The sequence below is a fragment of the Amphiura filiformis genome, chromosome 12 (assembly GCF_039555335.1).
Source record: "Amphiura filiformis chromosome 12, Afil_fr2py, whole genome shotgun sequence".
In the NCBI taxonomy this organism is placed as follows: Eukaryota; Metazoa; Echinodermata; class Ophiuroidea; order Amphilepidida; family Amphiuridae; genus Amphiura; species Amphiura filiformis.
The window spans coordinates 52,005,194-52,024,970 of record NC_092639.1 but is presented as its reverse complement, the minus strand read 5'-3'; the positions used below and the strand labels follow the sequence as shown (position 1 = coordinate 52,024,970).

General features: G+C 34.0%; 1 protein-coding gene across 1 annotated transcript in view; it reads right to left on the bottom strand.

The window, feature by feature from the left end:
* The window catches only part of LOC140166377 (uncharacterized), a 47,465-nt gene extending 29,558 nt beyond the window's left edge, over positions 1 to 17,907 (bottom strand). The window contains exon 1 of the mRNA XM_072189828.1: positions 17,626 to 17,907. Within this exon, the coding sequence (XP_072045929.1) occupies positions 17,626 to 17,707 (82 nt within the window). The 5' untranslated portion in view covers positions 17,708 to 17,907. The remainder of the gene's footprint in view (positions 1 to 17,625) is intronic.
* Positions 17,908 to 19,777: the final 1,870 nt, after the last annotated feature.

The following is a 19,777-nucleotide window of genomic DNA, read 5'->3' as shown; positions in this document are numbered from 1 at the left end:
TCCATTCAATCGCGAATTTCTCGATCATTCCGATTTCATTTTACACAAGTCGGCTGCTCAGTGCGGGGCTCAGTGGCGGAAGTGGGTAAGTGCAATAGCTGCCATGTGTAGATGAGTACAGTAATAAATTGTTCATAGAGCAGCTATTGCACTTACCCACTTCTGGCACTGAGCAGTCGAAGTGCGGTATCAAACTATAGCTAACAAAATTATTCAAACGTCCATAGCAATTATACTACTTCAAGTTAATTGTGCTCAAAGTTATGGCCCCTCGAAGTAGTGGGAACCTTCTTTTTTGATGTATTTATGTGTTTGTGTAAAATAATAATAAATGTAATCGGTTATGATCAGTAATAAGGTTGCATAGATGACATGCATAAAAAATCATCAGAAACTTGCAAACCGTCGGCTACAATTGATTTACGTCAACAAGACATAACTAGCTTTGACATGGTCTAAGGGAGGCGAATTAAGGGGATTGGTCTTTTTACTGTCTTATCCCTTGTCTAACGAAAGGGGCCAAACGAAAAGGGGTTTGCAACCTTCTTTAGCCTTCTATCCGGCACGTTAAGACGCTCAAACATGTCAAAGTTACCAACAAATGTCTTTGATTAGTTGTAGGACCATCCTTAGCAGACTCATTCAGCAGCACCAAAAATGACCATCCTTATTATCATGGGATAAAACCACGATAGTAAGAAGGGGTTGGGAACTACTGAAGGGTTACATGATGCAGTCATGTCTACAGTAGAATTCATCTCGACCTTTGCAGGACTTAACCCCATTAAAAGCTATTAAACCAAGATAACACTCATTGAAACAGCTCAACTGATTAAATCGGATCTTCTCTGGCTGTGCACATGTGACTGTTTTCATGTGCGATATCGCAATAAAGTTAATATTACAGCTTCAGTTGGGTAACCGATTATAAAGGAAACGAAAGGAAACAATGGTATGTGTACTTTTGTTCACGAAATGAGACAATGGCGTGCTTTTTGTAAACCAGCATTCTTGAAAATGAGCAACATAATGATTGTTGACTTAACACGGTTTGGAAATAATTTCTTCATATTTTTGGTGTTATCTGTCGTTTACATATCCTTCCTAAAACACAAAAGTACGACCCTCTCCAAACACCTAAATTAGCTAAAATTTAGGACATTTTTAGAAGAGTACTTTTAATATTGGCCGGTTATTTTTCACACAGCGACGTTAACTAGGCAATGTACTATTACCTATAACATTAACTAAAACACCAAAGTACGAATATTTCCAAACATCTAAATTAGCTAAAAATTTAGGACATGTTAAAAACTATATTTTCTAGAACTTTAGAAGAGTACTTTTAATATTGGCCGGTTATTTTTCACACAGCGACGTTAACTAGTCATATCCCCATACTTATAACGTAGGGCTATTTGTAGAGGTCACTCGTCAATGGGAAAGAGCACTGTGTATTGTGTATAGGAAAACGGACAGTAACTGCAGTATGAATGGACTTATGTAGTTGATACTTCGGTCGTAATAATCATTTGTTTCAAATAACTTATAATAATGAACATAATAATCGCATGTTTGTATGATTTGTTTTAGCCGAAAACCATTTTTGCCTGTTTGAGAGCAATTGCGTTTTCACATTGTGATGTATATATTTTGGCTATACTTGTTCATATAATACTTAAAACTGGTTTTGCCAAGTGATCACCAATAGCCTACACCAGACTTGAGACATTTTGTTGCATGCAATACGTGATATCGAAGCAAAATTTCCAGACTTTAATGGTATGACGGTCGTTTGGAAGAATGACTATGTAGTTTATGTCTACCGTGTGTTTAATGTTTTAATGTAAAGATTGAGCACACCCATGATCAGTTATGGGTGTGGCAAGATGGAACAAAATTGCAACAAATTGTTGCAAACTAATGTCTTATATAGATTAGTTATCAGGAACTCAATTTGCATGGAGCTATATAGAAAATGTTCAGCCCTATGAAGTATCGTTTCGACATAACAATTTGCGTAGAAGCTTATACTTGCAAGTGGGCAAATCATTATCTTTTCATTTACGAAAAATATCCCACTGCATGAATGTGTTTCCAGAATCAGAAATATATTAGTACCGATGAAGAAACCTGTCGGCGTGATATTCATTCACTTCTTTCGTCACGTCTACATTGCTGAAACGATTTAATGTAATGAGTAAGTTACATGCACGAAGACATATAAGTACATGGGTTCTCGCAAAGCCGCCCGAAGTAGATTTCAATGAGGTATAATGAATTCATTACCTATTTTTTTTTACATGCAGCAGAGGAAAGGCTATTTATTTTATATTTTTTGTTAGTAATCATATATTATATGTTGTAATGTAATGTAATGTAATGTAATGTAAAGTAATGTAATGTAATGTAATGTAATGTAATGTAATGTAAAGTAATGTAATGTAATGTAATGTAATGTAATGTAATGTAATGTAATGTAATGTTAAGTAATGTAATGTAATGTAATGTAAAGAGTAAGTAATGTAATGTAATGTAATGTAATGTAATGTAAAGTAATGTAATGTAATGTAATGTAATGTAATGTAATGTAAAGTAATGTAATGTAATGTAATGTAATGTAATGTAAAGTAATGTAATGCAATGTAATGTAATGTAATGCAATGCAATGCAATGCAATGCAATGCAATGCAATGTAATGTAATGTAAAGTAATGTAATGTAATGCAATGCAATGCAATGCAATGCAATGCAATGCAATGCAATGTAATGTAATGTAATATAATATAACTATGCAATGTAGCGAATTGTATTGTGATGTAATGTAATGTAACACATTGTAATGCAATGTAATGTAATGTAATGTAATGTAATGTAATGTAGTACAATGTAATGTAATGTAATGTAATGTAATTAATGTATTGTAACGTAATGCAATGTAATGCAATTCAATGCAATGCAATGCCATCCAATGCAATGTACTGTTATATGTAAATGTAATCTTATGTAATTATAATAGAATATAATGGAATATTATAATACAATACAATACAAGACAATACAATATATTCTTAAAGAACGTTCCTGCAATCTTATTGGTTCTTACCCGTGTGATATGACGTTTCAGCGCGTGTGCATCGACGAGATACTCGTACTCGCTATTTGAACCAATCGGAGGCGCATAGCAACAACGAGGCTGATTGATTTTAAGCCCTAGGTAATTCCTTGTAAAATGTAGGATTTAATTTGATTAAAATTTGTAATACTTATGATATTTTTATTTGAATTAATGCGTTTAAGAATGAGAATAAAGGTATTGTTTTTAGCCGCTGTGGACAATCTATCGTCTTATATAACACGGACGACATCATTATTTTTGGCATTAAACAACTCGTCTTCGCCCCGTTGTTTTACTTAATAATGATGTCGCCCGTTCGTTTTATATGAGACGATAGTGCATTCCAGCGGCTAAAAACAATGCTTTTAGGCCTGTTCTCTAAATAGAATATAATAACGCACCATTCGGACATTTTCTCCGAGGCGCACCCCACTATGCTCATTTCACGGTAGTGACGTTCATAATGCATTGATGATAGAAAACGATTAGATATGTTAAAGGTATGCCAATGTGACATTTTCAGTTTTTCACATAGACTAAGAATCATAGAAAACTACGAATGTAAAACTTTTCCAAACTCTGTATTCCGAGATTTTATAGAATTTCAGCCTATTATAGACATATCGCTACTTGTCCTGAACAAGATCACGGTGTGTCATTGAATTGTGAAAACTCTCACTTTGAAACGGAAATAATTCAAGTCTACAGATTTCAGAGTCCATTTATAGCAAATACAGTTCCTTCCCATATAATTACCTACAGGCCACAATATGCGCTTTCTTTGACTGGTATTAAGAATTAAGATTTGTCATGCTAAAGGAAAAACGAATACAATAATATATTTTTAAATAGAAAGAACAAAAACAATAAGTTGAAGAAGAAGACGAAGAAGAAGAAGAAGAAGAAGAAGAAGAAGAAGAAGAAGAAGAAGAAGAAGAAGAAGAAGAAGAAGAAGAAGAAGAAAAGAGAAAAAGAAAGAGAAAGAGAGAAAGAGAAAGAGAAAGAGAAAGAGAAAGAGAAAGAGAAAAGAAAGAAAAGAAAAAAGAAAAGAAAAAGAAAAGAAAAGAAAAGAAAAGAAAAGAAAAAGAAAAAAAAGAAATAGAAATAGAAATAGAAATAGAAATAGAAAAGAAAAAGAAGAGGAGGAGGAAAATGACGATGAGGAGTAAGTCAAAGAAGAAGAAGATTAAAAGGAAATTGAGCAAAAGAAGGAAGAAGATGAAGAATTAGAATGAGATACAGAAAAGGAAAACGTTAACGAAGAGAATGACAAATGACAAGTGGAAGAAGAAATGCAGGAAGATTTGTTAGAAGAAGCCTATCATTAATATTATGATGATGAAGAAAACGATGAAGGGGAAAGATGACAAATAAAGACAACAGCGACAACACAGGACATGCATTGTATGAAACTAAAATTTCGAAAATTCAATGTCCTTTTACGAATATCATATTATTATTTCTAAAAACAGTCCTTCCAGATCTATTTTTTCTTACATTATGTTTCATTCTACGTCAAAATTACTGTCATTATGTCATGTGTACTGAAGCTTTGCCAAGAAATGCATTAATGCTGAATTTAACCCAAGTTTTTAATGGAAATCCTTCTTGTAATTAGCCCAATAATTGCATTTTCATGTTCTTTTCACGATCAAAGCGCCGCAAATTTCACAGATAGTTGTTTATGTTGCCATGGTTGCTGTGGCTTCATGTTATTCATGTGTTTATTATCTTGTCGAATTCTATTAATTTATATATCCATATTCTGGATCTTAACGTTAAATGAGCTAATCGCAATTCAAAGCCAGCTCCCCAAGTGGACTTCTTCAATATAACAAAACTGCCTAGTGGCACTTCCCTGGTTAGACATTATCGGTCACTGAAAAGATCGGACGTGGACAATCTATATATGCACAATCGGCTGTATTCCATAGTGGCGTATAGTGATTTTTGGTCATTTTTTTGAAAATTGGCACATATGTCTTTAATGATGTTCTCTTTCATTTTTTCTAAGTCTCATCAGTCATAATTAGCTAATTAATTAGTAATTGATTAATTAAATGTGGCGTATAGTTACAAAGTGACATTTTTCGTATTCCATAGTGGCGTATCGACCATACGCCACTTTTTATACACATTTTATAATTATGAAATATCGGCAAAAATGAAAAACATCGTATGTCATAGTGGCGTACGCGTATCGGACCTATACGCCACTATGGAATACGATGTTTTCATTTTGCCGATATTTCATAATTATAAAATGTGTATAAAAAGTGGCGTATGGTCGATACGCCACTATGGAATACGAAAAATGTTAGGGTATTGCGTTTTGTTCGTTTTCCATAGTGACGTATAGTTTTATTGTCAGTTTGCCAGCAAAAGTATGTATTTATTTCTTTTAAAAAATATATAACAATAAAATCTATTTAGTTTACTACAGAAATTTCACATCATTTACAAAATATAATGAATGTCTGATTTACACAACTCGATTTTAAATTGGCATTTCTTCAAACCCGATTTTCTCGAAAAGTTGTTTATTCGCGGCGCCCCACTATACGCCACTATGGAATACGGACGACGAATTTAATTAAAATATCTCACGCAAATGCACATTACTCCTAGTAAAAGTGGACTACGGAGAAGGTTAGGCCCAACGGAGAAGTTTAGGGCCAAATCTGTTTTTCATAATGTGTACAGAATTCACTGTTGACGGGTGCATCTCGGAAGTCAGATTTTGCAAAGTTCCGTGCAAAGAATGGGCGTACAAGTGCTTGCTATCTCCCGCCTTCCACAGCAGCTGTCATCGCTTATAGGTCAGAACGGATACACTAAATCTGGCAACACCTTACTAGACAACACAATTTGAGTGAAAAACATGATAATGCCACTCAAATAACGCCGAATTCTGAAATTCCACTTTTCATACCAATAAGTTCTGAAACAATACTAGGCCTGTGTGTACGCGTATTTATTTGAAACCATGCAGCTGACCATGTTCAAATTTGACACAAATCTGAGCAGAAAAAAGACAACACATTATGGTAATGTCATTTAAAGCTTTACCGACTTTTTTCAGCCAATCATTGTCTATGTCTGCAATAAAGATGCGCAGATAATCGGTTAAGACCAGAGGGCAAGACTTCTAGGGCAACAGATATTTTTAGACTGATATGCCATAGTTTTTCATAGACCCATCCGATGTGTCTATTCTTGTTCGTGAATCAATAATACAGTAGATAGGCCTACACGTACACATGCTAGAATTGTAAAACATTTAAAATAAATACAATTTAAGACTCAATGTATAACTATTGTACTAAAGATGATAAAAACACGGAAAGTACGTTATGAAATAGTTAACTTGATGAATAAACTTTAAAGTTTTAAATTTTAAAATTAAGAGTATATATTGGATAAATTAAAAAAAACAATTGTTCAGCTTCTGCAATCTGCATACTTTATCCGACAAATTATGATAACAATTAATAAACGGAAGTCGAATTTCAGAATGTTCTCATAACAAGGAACAATAATTATTATAAAATGTTCAATTTGGTCTTTTGAGCTAAAATTAACAATTGTAACAATTATGTGAATGAAGTTCACAGAAAGAAGAGTTCCTTTAAATGGTTTATGTTACATTACGCATAAAGTATGACACAGAGTTTTGTGGGCAGCAATCATGCAAAGGACACTAAAAATGTCTTTTATGATACGTGGTGGTGTGGTACTCGCACCTTTCGACAATGCAAACAAAATGTTTGAGCAGCGAGACAGGGGTAAGACGCAGTCCCGTTGTCGTACTGAACAAGTGATTAGTTTCTCCTGCTCAGTACGACAACGGGACTACATTACTCGCGGTCTCGTTGTTTCAGACATTTGTTTACATTGTCGAAAGGTGCGAGTACCACACCACCACGTATCATAAAAGACATTTTTAGTGTCCTTTGCATGATTGCTGCCCAGAGCGGATTGTTCCCTAAAGTACGGTATATATTTTATTCGTATCAACAATATTTTGTTTCTTCGTTGAATGCTAGTATTCTTACTAGAAGTTTCGAACCAACTCTACAAATTGGGCATACGCTCTACGTATCAACCCCGGGTATTAACATATCACCAGTTGTATTTATAAACCCTAGATTTAAACCATGTAAGCTAGTGAAATCCAATCAAATATAATATGACTAAATGTTCAAGAGTTTGAATAGGATATATTTAGTTCATAAATGTTCAAATTAAGTGTTGAATAGTTTCCAAATTTTTATTAAGCTTGGTCTAACATGTGTTTAAAGCATACACAGGCGTAAACCTTATGTGCCTTCTTCGCTTCAAAATCGTCGCCCTTTTTTTGTTGAAGAATAACATTTTGCGATTAAAGCAGTTGCTCCAAAAGATAAGTTAAATCTACAAATTTAGAATAAATGCCTAAAACTTTCCTGCCTAGAATTTAAGATTATGTGAAAAGACATCAGAGTGACAGCGTCGGTTGGTGCATTCTGGTATGGAAACGATTAGGCAGATATTTGATTATTATAAGTGTCCCGGAAAACGTAGGAAGTCATTCGTTATGGAATTGAAAATGCACTTTTAATATCAAGATGTAGCCTGGTTTTGAATATACTGTAAAGAGAAATATATTTATCATGTTCAATGCATATAAGAAGTAATTTTCTATGAAATTGTGTATATTTGTGATATGATAATATTGTATAGGCCTACTATGTTTTGTCCCATATGGGGTTTTTTTTTTTTGGGGGGGAGGTTAGGCGCTATATAAATTTCAGGGATTTATTGATAATAATAATATGCATAACAATGTATTATAATTATAATTAATCAATAGAAACTATAATATCTGATTTGGTGGAATGAAAATGCTTTAATTTCTTTAACCCCCATCACTCTCAAAGGAACCAATAAAGGTTCTTAAGACACTCTGTGGAACATTTGTAGGTTCTCTGTGCACGTTATAGAACGTCATAATTTAAGGTGAAAAAATTAAAAGCGTACAAAAAGAAGAAAAAAATACACTTTTAATCCTATGGACAAACTATACATTTCCCCCTAAAAAACGACGGGTTTCTCAAAATGATTATTATATAGGCCTACCACACCTTTAATACACCCAGCATATTGTTAAATTTCAATAAGTGATTTTTGCAATAGTATGTTTTTATTATAGATCTTGTGTTGTGGAAACTATATTACTATCTTAATCATACTGATGACAAGGCGAAACATAGAAACACCATGGAAAATGTCTTATCAATGGAAGCTTACTAATCAAGACACCTGCACCCTATGTTCTAAAAATTACATGTAATCTCTATACCAAAACGCCCGCGTCACATGGTCTTTCGAACATATGATCTGGTAAGTTACTCTATTTTGGGGTGTAAGAACAATCGTCTATCCCGTAAAACAGGGTTCATCCGTACCCCACCCTAAACGGATCGAGATATAGGCTATGCATATTCCTTGATCACACGCTATAGTCTGGTAGTCTGGAAAATACTTTCAGAATCCACACTTTGACGGACAGCAGTTTTTATGTTATATCTTTACACATTTTATTTACAAGAGTAAAATTGTTAGAAAAGAATCAAGATATTCAGATACTGCTCTTCCTGGAATAGGTCATACGTCTTTAAAATCCTAGTCTTTAAGCTCTAATACAAGAGTTGTAATAAGTTAATACAAACTGGTACAGCTATAGCACTTTTCAGTGGCTTAGCGACGTGTGTGTGTGGTGGGGAGGGGGTGCAGACGGGGGCACTTGCCCTGGGCGCCACCTTATAGGGGGCGCCAAATTGACCAATTCAGCATCGATTTTGCGCACCCTCCATGACCATGCAATAAAAGTCAAAATTTTCTCGCCTTCACGCGCATTTCAGGCTCAGCACAAGTACTCGCACGTAATTTTTACAAGAAGGGGTGGGGGGCATTATGTATCCTTGGCCCCCGGTGCCACAACCCCTAGTTACGCCACTGGCAGTAATAATCGAGTCGTGATACACTGTGAGTTTATACGGATAGGAGAGGGAAGATGGAGTTTGGTCGGGACTAGTAGCAACAAATGAAGTAGGGAATCAAGCTCTTAACGGTGCCAATAAAAGTTCCAAGTTATCAAGTCTGTTTATAACGTTAAAAATTTCCCCCAAAAGGTATCAAAATCTCACGAAAATGCCGGAAAGGGTGTCAAACAAAATCATCCGCAAAGGTCCCTAATGCAAAGGGTAGGATATTGTGGTCACTATTGACACAAAATTGTGGTTAGAATAATTCCCCTTTAAATTTGTTGGAAATGAATAGTGATGTGAGGAAGAAAGCGTATTCCGCAATTTCCCAGGGGTAAATATAGCGTCTTGAAAATTTAAGGTGTTTAAATAAAATTACATGAATAAATGTGTCGCCTTCATAGAACAGTTATCAAAATCGCTCTAACCGCTGCCATTAAGATATGGTTGCCAAATTGCCATGATAATGTCGCACAGAATGGTACCCCTTGCAGCTCCCTATTTTACGCCTGGGAGGAGTGGGGCAAGCGAGACAAAGTGTCCTTATAAGGACATGACTCGTTGGCACTGACGGTTCGAATCCACAACTTTGTGATCCCGAGTCGAGCGCCATAACCGTTAGACCATTAATGCCATTCACTTGCAGGAAAACAGATGTGGAAGTGAAGGTCTACCTGACCAGTTGTAGTCCTGCTAATGTAGGGCGTACTGGGTGGCCAGACCCTAATTGTTAGACTATCCATGTGCTCAAGGTGAAATTTGCATATACTCATGTTATTGTTTTACCATTTTCCTGTGAAACAGTGAATTCCAATATGTGGCTTTAACATTCAACTTAATTGTTAAAAGTACTAGTAACAATTACAATCATTCTATTCATTAGCGATTTCAGGAAATAATTATAATCGTACTAACCTGTTAGTACTAAACATGTCAATTATATTTAAAAGAATGTTTCTGTGCAACATATGTTGGATTTCAATATAAGTACCTTTGACAGCAATTACAGCTGATAATAAACCATGAAAACCACACTTGGTTTATTTTAATTGTATTCTGCTAGAAAAATATAGCACCTGTTCCATTGTTAAATGAGAATATAGTTTGTTTGATATTAATGTTGGGATGTTATATTAAGGCAAACAATTTAATGCAAAAAGCACCAAAGAGGCCGCTTTCGACAGATTGCATTTCATCTTTGTGCTAATAAGTTATCGTGAAATAAAACACAGGTTAGACCTGCATAATATTATAACAATACATTTTATGTGTTGAAATCTTCAAAAAGAGCTGTATGTATTACGTACACGATTTAGTTATTTAAACAATTTCTTTTGTCACTCCTTGCCTTAACTTAGATCCCCACTTTCACATAGTGTGAAATATATAACAGAGCGTATTCAGTTTGAAATACCCAGGCCCGTACGCAGGATTTTTTTGGGGGGGGGGTGCTGATTTTGAAAAAGTGGACTTCTTTCCCAAGGGGGCGATTTTGTGAAAAGTGGACTTTCTTCTCAAAATTTGGTCCTTTTTGACCAAAAAGCATAAAAACCTGATTTTTTGCTCCCTACGCTCGCAAATTCTGAAATTTTGGGACTTTTTGTATACTTTTGCAAATTTGGGGAGGTGCGGTCGCACCCCCACCCCCTGCGTACGGGCCTGGAAGAACCCAAATGTGATTTTTGTTATAATGAATTCTACATTTGAAAAAAAATTATCTTATCATAACAATGTAGATCTCTTACAATAACAAACCGACATATTTATTTTAAGGAAATCAAATATCAGACGTGGGTATTATGCAATTAGGTTAACCAACAATTATCTGGACGGATGAGGTCATGTACTTTTGTCTCTAAGTCAATTAGTAACTTCTTCTGTCATTTTCTCATAATAATTAGGTTTATTTATTGTTACATCAATTTACTTGTCATCACGTCACATCGTGATGTAATAAAACGTCATATTTTAATAGACAAGGACTCTCACGATTGTTGATATACCGTTTTCCATCCTGATGTGGCAGCGACATCACTGCGAATTTCATTGGACGCAACTTCAAATCGCTAGCGTTCGATCCAAGCGCTGGCGTACACACACTCGAGTGCTTAAATACCGCCGCATGGATGCGCGCGAAACAGTTGCCTCAACACGTGACATCACTGCCACATTAGAATGAAAAATAGTATAGTTTGCAGCACTCGCTGTTCGGGCGTTTAGCGCTATTATAGAACGGTATTTTGTTTGCTCGCTTTTTTCTTTAATACAGGAAAAAAAATCAAAATGCACCTAATTTGGAGTGGAGTAGAAAAAAATATTTGGACATACCTTTACATTTAAATGCATGATGTGTATGTAGTAAGATCTAGGTTTATATCTTAGAGTCAGTGTTACGTAAAACTGCAATAACTTCTATCATGTCTATCCGAATAATATTTTGTGCTCTTTTCACTTCTGTGAAATTAATTTCAAATTCACTTCAAACTTCCGTAAATGTTCAGATTATTGTAGATAATTTGTCCAAAAATAGAATGACCCAATAAATGTCACCTTATGATATAAAACATGTTTGTAGGTAACCGTTATATCTGATAAATATATTTTGACATACAAGCTCATACACATGTATTCAAATATTTTGAAATAAATTGCAAAAATACATGTCCTTGATAATTCAAGTTGAGTATGATTTTGACCCAAGATATTTCTGGAATTATCGGTTACCTTGGAGAATAACGTTACAACAACAGATGTTTGGCACTTTTTATTTTGATACTCAAACTATTTCTGACAAGCAACCCTGATCCTGATCAATTTATTCAACACTGTGTTAATATTTAATGCTTATCTACATAATTTAACATTGTAATAAACCTAAAAGTCCATAAAGCTAAAAGGTGGACAAATCATAGATGATCTATGGACAAATTAACATTTGATCTGATAAATATGTCATAATATTTTATTTACTAGTACTTTGTGACCTGATCCTATAAATGTCACTTGATGTCACATGATGATAAGCGAACAGCCCTAAATTTCATATTAGATTTTAATTAAAAACCTGACTAGAGGTAAAGGTCGTAAAATCCCCTTCGAAGGACGGGTGTTACAACTACGTATGTCTCACCTCGCAAGCAATTGATAAGAAATGTGATTTTTATATTTGAGAGTGAGAGTGTGACTGGGCTTTAGGAGACTTGAAAAGCTTCAATAAAATACGTGATAGATATCAATTACACTCAAGGGTCCCTTCAAATAAATCTTATCTATTTCAAATAATGGTCAAATACTAAAGTATCGTTAACTTTGGTCAACCTTGTTAGTGTTGTCCGGGCGTTGCCAAGTCCGTGGAAGTGGCAATATTAAAAAAAATTATTACGGGATCTCTTATACACAGTGATATAAAATAATCAAATCGGGTTAATGTATTTATTATCTCATTTCTAAAATAAGATAACAATACGCAGATACGCACAACTATAGTAAACAACCAGGTTTGAATCAATTTACACATATTGTTTTGTCGACCACACCTAATAACAAAATTAGAGTCAATAATTCTAATTGAAAGAATACTATAAAAACAATAGGTTATTGAAACAAATTTGGAACAATAATGAAAATTAAATTACCTGATACAGGAACATAGTTAATTTTATGTATTAGTTAGCCTTTATTGGACCGTTAAACAGTATCTACGCCAATTATATAAATAAGTTTTACCGGTTAACACCTTAACAGTTTAATGCGAGGATGGGTCAAAACAATGCAATTCTGACGTTTAGGCCCGGGTGTTTTGAAACCATAATTACCGGTTTGAGGTTTTGTCGTCTACGACATACAGAGAGTATTGTTTTTAATTATGTTGATAATGACAAATAATTTAGATTACGTCAAAGTATACTGGCTGCATGCCTATGTCAAGTTCGAAGTTTTAATTATGATGTGGTTAACCCAGACACGTCATAACACAACATGATAACAATTGTGTTTAAATGAAGGTGATTTTAAAACTTAAGCGAACGGATCTTTTCAGAACCAGCTGTGTTTTACCTATAATGAGCATAGTATAGTGCATATACTGTATTTATTATTATCCTACACAAGCGGCTCTTTTCAGAGCCATAGGGTTCATGGCTTTCTTGTACCTGTCGGATTTATACGCTTATCGCCGATTTTGATTCTACTGCACTTCCGAACACCCGAATGAAGGTTCTTTAATCAGAAGACCGTGGTCTTTCTATTGCCAGAGGATTGTAATCATGCGAATTAAAGTTTATGTTTATTGGCGATAGGCAACATATTCTCGTTTTTGTTAGCAAATCGATTTAAGTTCGTCAAAATCATATGTGTGAAAATAATATATTTCTTCTCGCATCTGATAAATTATCCTAATATGCTTGAATTAAATAAATTGTTAGCAACACACATAATCTGCATAATCAATGTATGAATGAAGAGAGAGTCACGCGATTGTCAGCTTTAGGTTCAACTTTGGCCGAAGTGTTTCTCAACCTTATTCATATTCTACCTTCAAGCCGTCAATATCTTAGTGATAACATACACCAAAACATTTAACAGAACACATAAACACTTTGTTTAACTAAACAAGCAACATGTGCTCAGGAAAACCACAATTATGTTATTCTATCACTAAAGTATGTTCCTTTCTTTCCCTGATACGATGACAACCTATTATGCCCTGCAGCCTACCTGACCGCTTTATCTAGGGTATACATACATCCAGTCTACAGTTTACCTGGGAGATTCTTGACATGACTCAACGCTACCTGTTTGTCATCCATAACAGATGATGATGCGCCCCATTTTGCAATAATTTGCTTCAGAGATTTATTACCTTTCACTCCGAGAAAACTTTTGACCAATAAAAGATAGTCCTAGAAAAGAGTCTGAGAGATATATGAATACCTGAATACAAAACCCACCCAAGTCTATATTTTGGCCAAATTGAGTTAAGTATGGGAAATTGTTGCTTATAACATAGGCCTATCATAATGTATAAAACAATAACACAAATCCACCCTCTACGTGCGTCTATTGAGCATGTGAAATACACATTATTATAGTGTCCTTGCAAATATGGCTGACGTGCAATATTGAGGTGATAGGAACAGTGATAGGAACAAGTGGTAAAAAATGAAGCTGAATGGGCACAGAACAAGAAAAAAAGGGTAAAGAATAAACTTACTATAGTATATGTTATTTAAAAAAACCACCCAAGTCCGGCATACAAAATGACCCCCATGAAGTCCCCAAATGCTAATCGTCATACCTATAATAGTACAGTTTAAGGGATCTAAAATGAGCGTTTATTGCGTTTCGACAGTATTTTTTGTGGGACATGAGGGCACCTCAGAACTATCGAATTGCATTCTGAATACGAAGCATGTCTTTCTGATATCAAATAATTTTCATTTTTTGAAAATCACAATATAATACAAATTTTATGACAAATTATAAAAATTTGATATTTTTCAAATTTTGATATATAGCAGTCCTCGAAGTAAATTATATAAATCTAATGATATATTCTTAAAGTGTATGTAGCAGGGAGGAAAAGCCGACGGTCAATTGAAAATTTTGACCTTTCATTTTGAAGATATGGATTTTTTCCCAAAAAGACCTTATTTTTGTTTGGTGTTTTGAGAAAAAAATCCATATCTTCAATACGAAAGGTCAAAATTTTCAATTGATCGTCGGCTTTTTATCCCACCTACATACACGTTAAGTATAAATCATCAGATTTATAAAGTTTACTTCAAGTACTGTTAAATATCAAAATATCAATTTTAATGATTTGCCATAAAATGTGTATTAAATTGCGAATTTCAAAAATCTAAAATATTTGATATCAGAATGACATTCTTCGTATTCAGAATGCAATTCGATATGTCTGATGTGCTCTAATGTCCCAAAATAAATACTGTCCAAACGTTCATACCCCAGCCCTTAACCCACTCATTTGCATGTAAATTCTAACTTTAAATTAAAATGATACACAGTGTTTTGGGTTTTCTCAAAATCACTTTCCATGGACTTAGGTTTTGTATTCATGTATTCACAGTGTGTACATGTAAATTCCAATCCAATGCTTTTCAGCCACATCTTATTAAGTGCTTATTATAGCTGAATTGAGTACCGTTAAAATATTTTTAATTGAGATACTTCTTTAAAAATGATGTCATAATTAAAAACAAAAAGTATATTTTGTACAATAAAAAAAACATGTTCTACAGGCGGACTGATTTCACTGTAAAAATCACTTAGGTTTTAAACACTTATTTGAACACTTTGATACGTATATAGGCTATTTACTTCGTAACACTCTTTTTTAAGGTGTAAGAGGTAAACACCAAATTAACAAATTTAAACACTAAATTAAACATACAAACGCTACTAAACACTTATAGATAAATACAACAAAGTATTTCGATATTAAAAATATATACACATGTATTTACTTTGAAAACTAAACACTCTATTTTTATGAACTAAATATCTCTATATATAGTATTTAAAAAAGCAATTGTGTATTTATGTTTAACATCTAAATACTTTGACGTATTTAAGAGTAAGGAGTGTTTATGTGTTTAATTTAGTGTTTAAAACCTGAACATTTCTCTTTATAGTGTTTCCAAGTAGGGTCGGTCAGTTTTTGGTTTTCAATTGGCCATCAAAAATCACCAAAATCTATACAAAAGTAAATAAAAAAATTCAGTCAAAATCAATACTGCCGATTTTACATGCATAGAAAAACAAGCCCCAAATCCCCTCTTGGTAGGGTTCAGTTTCCATTTGGGATATAACAAAGAATTATGTTTAATAAATGTTTTATTGAACTTTTCCCTATGAGTTTATAATAATCATAAGTAATATCCGATAATAAAATGATTACAACTTTCAAGCTTTTATTTTAATAAACAGTTTAAAAATTGGAAGTGTTTTATATGACGTATGTCATGTATACGTGACCTTATCTACCCGGGTCATATAGGAGCCGATTTTCGGAAATTCAGTTACGCTAATTAATTACTTTCCCAGAGATAATAAGATTTACACCATTGTGGCAACACCGTTACTTCTTGTCATTTTTATTTTATCATTTTTATCTGCAGTAGACATTGTGCGGTTTTAAGAAAATCAACACGATAATTGATATATTCTGTCCATTTTGTTTTTAAAAAAAGAATTGACTGAATTTAAAATTAAGTCAATACATTAAATTTTAATTTATGTTAAAGAGTATTTAAGTCTTTAAAACTTACGACTTTAAAGAGCCTTAATATACAATTTCGGTCAAATTCTAATTTTACTATTCTTTGCTAAATATTGTAAAATTTTATTAGTAACAACTGTCAGGAACGTTTTCTGGCCATTTTAAGCCAAGTTAATCAGGTAAAATTAAAGAAAACTCACTTGCTATATCTTAACTCCCTGCTTAACTGTGGTGTTCTAAAATATATAAGTCATAATTACGACTTTAATTCATATTTGCTCTGCTGTCCCAAAACACAATGAATTTGGCTGAATCAATGTTAGGTGCAACTTTGGACTTGTGTAAACATTAAAAATATGAAATAAAAATCAAGTTAGAAAAAAATTGATCAAACTCATTTTAAAGATCGCACATGATTAAAGTATCTTAATCTGTAGAATATGCAGGCAGCATTGCTCCTAGGTAAATAGAAGAAACGATGCTATGTGGGAGAAAAAAAAAATCGGGTGGGGGAAGAAAATAGAAAAAATACTGCTGAGGAAGAAACCACTTTCTGCATCCCTGGATTACCAAATAAGTAAGACTGTCTTCGTCACTGGTACGCTGGTATACGCAAGCCTCGCGAAATATGAATCCATTAGTTACTTATTGGAGGCGCCGCATTTAATGTTAGCTTTGGACATTTAATTATTTTCTTTATCTTCCACCCGACTTACCCGGGTGAAAAATAAAGAAAATAATTATTTATCCAAATCTAACGCTAAATACTGCGCCTCCGCCTAATGAATGCGTTCTAAAATATGTATCACCACAGGGACTCCATAAGTTCACAGGTATCAACTTTTTTAGGCATTTGAAAGCATGAATAAAATGCGCTTTATAGACAATACTTAAAGCATTAGAAAAGAGGGAATATTAATACATAAATGCATATTATTGCTTTTAGAATTTATTTGTTTGACCTGTCAAAGCGTTAATAAAATTATCTGAATATGTTATTTAAGCATCTGCATTCATTAAGTACATATCAAAATATTATAAATAAATGAGCATGAATCTGTCAAACATGAGCACGCTATAAAAAAACCCAAAAAAATACAAAGACTCATCATGTAGCGTATTAATCACAGTTTCAATATTGCTAAAGTTGCCATAGAATGTTCACCACAATTTGCCGGTTTATAATTAAAACAATAATAAAGCAAAAAATATATAGTAAGAAAGTTAATTTAAACGACTTACCGGTCCCGCTCTGGCTGTTAACACTGCTAAGTTCCCAATTCAGTACACAAAGTACTTGTAGTATAATAATCCTAAAATTCATGTTTCTGATGTAAAAATATCCAACTTTATACTACTAGCATTATCGTCTCTAAAGATCTTCCGTTCACTCAAAAACAATCTACGTCAATACCCATTTTATTCTAAGGCTCAAAACTTTCTTTATTTAAGTCAGCTTAACCTGGTCATCTAACCAGCCCGCGCTCTGACGTGAGTATTCCTAGTAAACCGTTCGCTGACAGTCTGTCTTGTTACTGTTGTTAGCATACTGGCTTCCTACGAGTTTTATACTTGCTGCACAACCGGCGGACATGACATAGATGAGGTCATCAAAGTTTTTTTTTAAACAACTGAACGTTATTTTGTATATTGTGAGATGTTTAATAGTTGGACGATTTTACTTTTTATTTTTTAAGAACTGCACTATGTCAATTGTAACCAGTTACGAGCTATTAAACTATGCATATAAAATATGTTATTGATAATGATGAACGCATTCAGTTGAATTTGAAATTATACTGATGTTTATTACATCCAAATACTAGTAAATGGTTATAAATTTTTTTAAATATAATACTGACATTAAAAGTAAAGTATACGTAGGCTTTAATATATTATTTAATGCAACATATCTTAATGGGTATAATTATAATGACTCACTTCAATACTGAACCATCTGATTTTATAATCTATCAGATATTATTGATCGCGAAAGCCGAGTAAAAAATCGACTATGTACTTTGCAATTTGAAAAGGACTTTGATCGGGGACTTTGTCCCTAACATACACTGTCAATCACACTTGTGTATCAATCCAATTTAACCGCAAGCACAAAGCATGTAATACGAGACGCGCTAGAACGTACGTCATTCACATGAACGTTTAACTTTCGCGCTATCACAAAGCGCCGCAAATTCCACAGATAGTTGTGTACGATGTAGTTAATGGTAATGACACGTGCCCGGAGGATTTAAACCATGCATAACGAGATCTGGCGACCAATCACAAGCCAGATCCATTTAAAGATCCATTACATCATGGCCAATTTTAGAAGGCCAGAAATCCGACAATCTCTTCCGTACATAGACAACAACCGTGTTAAAGGTCCATAACCCGATCGACAGCATCAGCTCCCAGATTTTTCTCATTGTTGATGAGTTATTAGTATCATTTAATAGATTATATTTTTCTCATTACCATCCGGAAATTTGACGATCCAATTCGATGCATTTCCGGAAAAATCATGACAAACTTGAACAGGCTAAAATAGTGGTATACCACCTTCGACTTTGGGTAGGATTGCCATAGTTCCACTGTTATATATTTATTAAATAAACCTCTTTTTAATAAGAACTTTCAAGGATTTAAAAGTCCACTTAGTCCCACAGTCAAATATCATGAAATTAAGAATTCCAAAATTTCATTTTTGTAATGGGAATGTCATCGAGGCCTATAACTCAAAAACATGTCTTGCGACTTGTTCTGCGTTTTGTTGGAGCTGGTCACATATTTTTTCCTTTATTTGGGGGCGTAAATAGCCCGGTAATTAGTCTAAAATTGAAACTTTGTCGCGCGCTTCGCTCGCAAATATTCCAATAAAAATGTTCGTACCCTTATAGCATGTTTAAATGTTGATGCTTCCGCTGCCACTTGCTCCACCGGTTTAAATTCCGCCGCTCCCATGGGTTTTTATAGCTTCAACTTGTGGGAGGCATGTTGGAACATGGTTGGAAGCAGCAACATAATGATTCATTCCTAACATAAATGACTCACAAAGTATTCTTACTGTTTTGATGTTGATGTTCGTGTCTTTGGTAGGCCTACTTCTATATTAAAGTGATTCTCTAGTTTTTGTTTATGCCCTCCGGGCACAAATATCATCAACAGAGGGCTGACATATTTACCTACGTCAACGGAATAAACAGACCGCTTCCGGCTGGAAGTTATGTCAGCCCCTGGTTGTTGATTTGAGAGGCACAATTGAGGGGATTTGTTTCTTTGTAAATAATAAAATCTCGCGAGATTTACACTCTGCGGGGACATTAAAAATGAGGCACCGAGAACGTTGGACTACCAATTTGGTATGATTTTAGTTGGGAAGCGAGGCAAATCG